General features: G+C 44.5%; 2 protein-coding genes across 2 annotated transcripts; both read left to right on the top strand.

The window, feature by feature from the left end:
* Positions 1 to 272: 272 nt before the first annotated feature.
* BHQ10_010334 (uncharacterized protein) lies at positions 273 to 964 on the top strand (the record flags this gene model as incomplete). The annotated part of the gene is made up of 2 exons (XM_040872953.1): positions 273 to 394; positions 439 to 964. 2 exons carry the CDS (start codon positions 273 to 275, stop codon positions 962 to 964), a joined length of 648 nt encoding a protein of 215 aa, XP_040738836.1.
* A 2,373-nt stretch (positions 965 to 3,337) lies between these two features.
* On the top strand, positions 3,338 to 4,644 carry BHQ10_010333 (uncharacterized protein; the record flags this gene model as incomplete). The annotated part of the gene is made up of 4 exons (XM_040872952.1): positions 3,338 to 3,760; positions 3,812 to 3,918; positions 3,968 to 4,127; positions 4,177 to 4,644. 4 exons carry the CDS (start codon positions 3,338 to 3,340, stop codon positions 4,642 to 4,644), a joined length of 1,158 nt encoding a protein of 385 aa, XP_040738835.1.
* Positions 4,645 to 5,484: the final 840 nt, after the last annotated feature.

The following is a 5,484-nucleotide window of genomic DNA, read 5'->3' as shown; positions in this document are numbered from 1 at the left end:
CAATCAACGCGTACGGTCATATGAGACTACTATTGTGGTTTCTGTAAACGAACGTTCTGAGCGTGACCTTACCAAGAGCTTTGAAACTAATCATATTGATTGGACAGCTATAGATAGGCAGCTTCTTAAGTGGGAACCATTGTTCCGCAAGGGGAAAAGGCTAAGACTTTCCATGACAATCAGGTATACAGAGGATACGAATCCTTCTCCACCTGGCAGAACTGACAAAAGAGGGTCTTCATCAACAACTATCCGAATGCTCGGTGATTTGGATGATCAAATTGACGCTGAAGAGTCCTCAGGGCGGCCGACGTATTGGAGAGACGTTTATAAGAAAATGCGTTGTCCAGGACCACCTTGTCATCACGAAGGACAGTACTGCTGGCAGGATCCAGTAAGTAAAAAGCATTACAGATTAAGAACGCATCACTTGCGTAGCCTCGTCAAATACGTGGAAAATCATGGTGTCATTAACACCCATGATGACGTTCCCGAGGCCATTCGAGAGCAGCTATTTGCCGAAGAACGACAACAAATTGATCGACGACAGAAAAGTCCCAACCTTCCTGCAAGTTCATCAGCGCTTCCTGCTATCAATATCAATGTCCTCCCGACGCCATCATCCCAGCAGTTGTCTTGCTCATACGGCGATCAGTCGAAATCTTCTAGAATTGAACAAGCTCACTCGTTCAAGATATCCGAGTCCTTTGAAGAAGCACTCGAAAATTATGCCAATTGGCATCTTGGACGAGTGAGTACCGTCAACTCCAGGGAACATATTATCCGAGCGCGCGACATTGCGCTGGAAAAGTGTCTTGATCTGCAGCAGATCTTCATTGATAACGACCCAGAATCTTTCCCAGGGGTTGCGATTGGTATGGCCCGCAGGTTCGCTAACGACATTCCGCTGTGGCTTGAGGATCGGGAGCACAGGAATGGTACAGAGGAGCCTGAAAACGAGTGAAACTAAATTCTTTCCTTGACATAATTGCTAGATCACCGCCTTCGCAGGCAAATTAATTCATTCATTGAATCTGTCGCGGCTTTTACTAGCTTATATGGTCGGTCGAATGGGCTAACCTAGAATACAGAAGATTTGCTGCACCATTGTAAAAATAAAGTGGGACCATCCCTGTATGGCTTTTGAACCACAATAGACAATCGGCGGGAGGATTGGAGTTGCGAACGCGTGGAGCTTTGATTTCCCGACCCGATTTTCAAAGGACATTGTCACGTGGCACAACGGTTCTGTTGAAATACCTTCCCTATTTGGGCTTAGCGGCCCAGCTTATCGCGGCTAAGTAGTCCCTAATTGGACCGGTTGTGCTTCCGAGTCCGTAAGCCCCACAAACCCCTGCGTAGATTACAGGATTCTTCGCACGTGACACAGGCCGAACAAAAGACCAATCAGCGCACGGCTTGACCCTTAGTTTCTGAGAAAATATGTGTATTGAATCTCTCCTCTCCCATTTCTAAGACGTTTTTTCCGGAAACTGCATAATAAGTTGTTCAAGCCGGTCACTAGCATCGAGGAAATCTTCGACATCTTCTAAGTTGTAGTCGTCCAATCGGAGGATTTCGATCTGGAATCTTATTTGAGAAACCAGGCGGCATATTCTTAAAGACGAGCCGAGATTATAAATGGAACGTTTGGTAAGGTGTTTCTCAATGAGACAATCCTCCTTCACGTATTCGATCATTTTTTGGAGAAGAGTCGGGTCCACCTTGTTTCGAAGTTGCTGCTTTAACATTTGTCTTTCTTCGGGATAATAAGCGTGAGTATTCGAGGCGTTAGACATGGCTGCACTGTCTTTGTCTGATATCGATTGATCGAATGAGGCTGGCAATATCTGTGTATCCTTCAAATTCATTCTCGAGAATGTGTTTTCTATAGCCTTTGCATGTAAGGCATGGGTTTTGTTAGGGAGCCAACATTCTTGTTCGTTGCCTCTGGACGCCAGCATAGTCATGACCTGCCTATACAGAGGATGTGAACCGAAATGTGATTTCCATAGATATACCACAACGGCAGATATTGAGAGTGCACCTATAGGCTGGGCAAATTCAGATAATTGCAACAACCGCTGGTACATATCATCGAAGGACTCTTTTTCTCTTGTTATTCTGTCTCTTTCAGTTTCATCACTGAACGCAACTCTTCTCGCTCTAGTTAATGCGCTTCCCGGGTCTAATGCTTTCGATATCCTATCTGCAGCTTCCCAGCTCTTGAGGAGATAGTCAAGACTATCACGGGAAATATCAATCTTAGTAAGATAACTATCCTAAGAAGAGAGGCACTTTACCGTTTTTTAGCACATATGCTGCGTAGGGTCTCAATGACACTTGGTTCGTCATACCGTCCGTGCAGGAGAGAAAATGCTGCCATAAAATGATGCAATAGTAAAGCCTTGTACTCTGGATTGCAGGGCGTATAATTCACAGCTCTTGAAGGATGAAATGACTGCACAATATTGATCTCTGTTTCGGTATCAATCCATATGGATTTATAGCCCATTTTGTAATCACCGTTGCAAGGCACATGAAATTCCTGCATCGATAGATCGCTGTAGCCTTTGGTATGGCAGACTAGGAGAACCTTAGGTCTTTTAAGACGAATTATCCGTCCCAAGAGTTGATGACATCTTTGATCTAAGGCCGTTGGCCTCTTTTCAGGTATAAACATAAACGCGTTGAGGACGGATACAGTGTAAATACTTCGCGTTCCTTTTGTTGAAAATTTGATCAGTTCATCAACCGCATTCAGTGTCGGAGACTTCCGAATGAATTCCTCGGTTGTTAGGGTATAATTCGGTGAGTCTAACGGGCGCTCTAGAATTATTATCAAATCGGAGGGACCTGATGCGAGATTAAGGGTTTGTCTAATTTCATCCTGGCAGCAATCAAACTCCTGGCCAAGCTCCTTGATCAGGTCGAGAATATGTAGATCTTCGACTTTGCTGAGGCAGACGGGTGGCACGGTCAGCATACGTCTTACAGATTTGGGAACTGGTATGTCAAGAACGCAATTATTGATATCAGCCATATTTTCTGTTATATTTCAGATAATCAGATTTTCCCGAGGAATCAACGCCATATTAGTAGCCTCTTATAAGAAGCAGAAGAGTATTGTCGACATGGAGCGGGGTAGATGGTTGAAAACATAGGGAAGCAATCATGTGATTCACGTGATTTACCGCACGTGACAGTTCCAGAAGGTAACTACCTAATCAGCAAGAGGCTTGGCACAATACGTTCGCGGGTTGCAATGGAGCGGGATTGCGCGTTGGACTTGCCAGAATAAATTCTTTCACCCACTTTAGTGTTTTAGTCATTGAAAATGTCCCCATATCAGCGCCAACGCCAACATCGACACCAATTATCTCTTGAGGGTATTTTGGACTTTTCGCAGCCTTTTACGTTGCCGCCCCATGAAAGCCAGGCTGCGCGAGCCATATTCCAGGAACTCATCAATAACTATGACAGCGAACAGAGGCCGCCAAGAGGGTATAAGCCTATTGCACTTGTTCAAGCTACATTTGATCATGTCGCATCAAAAGATACATTTTTGATGCTTTTCCTTTCATTCTTATATGAAACATTATGTTCGAGGAGAGGTGACGGTGCTGAGTCTGATATTTCTCCTTACCTCGCGTATTTTAGTGACCTGGCTTCATGGAACTCCGCCAGGTTAAGCGAAGCCTACGGCGGTATCGAAGCGTTCGCTGAGTTTATAGTTGAGAACTTCTTACTTCCACGTATGGTGTATCATTCGGATTTTTTGAAAATCGTCATCTAACTCGTCTCTAGTCAGAGCCTCGTCGGTGAAGACCCCACAACCAACACCTCCATCGTTATCCTCAATACAAACGCCTACGCCGACTGGGACAAGGGAGCGTATATCTATACTGAGAGAACACTGTCTGTTGCGCGATCGTCACCGATGCGTGATTTCTCGGAAATTCGATAGACGTGAAGCCCGTAAGCGTTTTGATCAGTATGGAGAAGATAGCAAAGACGACGATGGAAACCTCCTTCGAGAGGAAATAAACGAGCGGTTCTCATTCTTGGAGGTCGCGCATATCCTACCTCACTCTCTTGTAACGGTTGCTTCTGCGGACACGGAACTGGTAAGTAAAATCAACGCTTTTGAAAGCACTCTGTTGATTTCAGTCCTAGAGCGATTCAAAGAAAAACGCACTCCGAATTCTGGATATGTTTGATCCCGGCATTATTCATCTTATTGAGTACCCGAAAATTGATAGTCCGATGAATGCTTTGACATTAACGCTGGACAATCACCGTTTATTCGGCGAGTTTCAGATATATTTTGAACCGACCGGCATGCCTCACGAATATAGAATTGATTCAACGGAGCGGAGCCCTTTTCTACGAGATCCAATTTTTCCCATCACTCGCACACTGTCACTCAGCCCCAATCGAACTATTGATCCCCCTTCTCCTCGGCTCCTCGGTGTCCACCGTGCTATCTCGCGTATCATGAACCTTAGCGGCGCGGGTGAATACATAGACCGTATACTTGAGGACTTGGAAAAAATGAATGTGAAAGAGGACGGGTCAACGAACTTGGGACAAATAATGAAACTGCGACTTGGTGGTTGGCCCCATACATTGACCGTGTTTTAGCACTTGCCATTCCATATAATAAAATCAAATGCAAACCAGCAAAGAGAACCTAATCTTAGTAGACTTCGTATCTAGCATGAGATTGGTGGTATTTCTATCTCAATGCCCGCGTTTCGAAAGTGTCCTCTTGCACTTTGTTCCCTTGCACCCACTTTTTGAACACACCACTCAAGGAAGTTATTGAACCCTTGATCAGGGTCGTCCTCATACGATTGCCAATGACGTCGTACGAAGGCCTTCAACTCAGAAAAACACTCCTCGATTGGATTCAAATCAGGAGAATATGGGGGTAGGTATACAAGTTTGACTCCAGCTGTTGAACACATCGCTTCGATGTTTTCAGAATGGTGGAAAGAAGCGTTATCCATAACGATAACTGACTTTGGTTCTGGCCATTTCCCACAATGATGAAGCAGCTCGTCAATAAAATCTTCGAAGAATGCAGCATCGGTTGAGCCCTTAAAAATGCGAAACATGATAATTCCATCCTGTGTATAAGCTGGAAGAATTTGGTAACGCTGATCCCGATGAAATTTGGTCACCTGTGATGGAGCTATGCCAAGAGGTGACCATCCTGTCCTTCGAAAGCCGACTCTTTTATCACATCCTGATTCATCCACATATACCAGATGATATGATCTAAAATCAGATATGAAGTGCATATATGCATCCCGTAAATCAGGGTTTCGCTGACTAGCTTTTTGCTTGGAAGTCTTTTTAGACCATCCTTCACGTTTGAGAGCCCGACTAATACTGTATATGTTCACTTGTACGTTAAATTCGTCCCAAAGGAAAATTGCCATCTCGTCTAGATATAACTGAGGCTTTTCAAGAAGATGA

The sequence above is a fragment of the Talaromyces amestolkiae genome (genome assembly GCF_001896365.1).
Source record: "Talaromyces amestolkiae strain CIB chromosome Unknown scaffold34.1, whole genome shotgun sequence".
Taxonomy (NCBI): domain Eukaryota; kingdom Fungi; phylum Ascomycota; class Eurotiomycetes; order Eurotiales; family Trichocomaceae; genus Talaromyces; species Talaromyces amestolkiae.
This window is presented reverse-complemented; position numbering and strand designations above follow the sequence as displayed.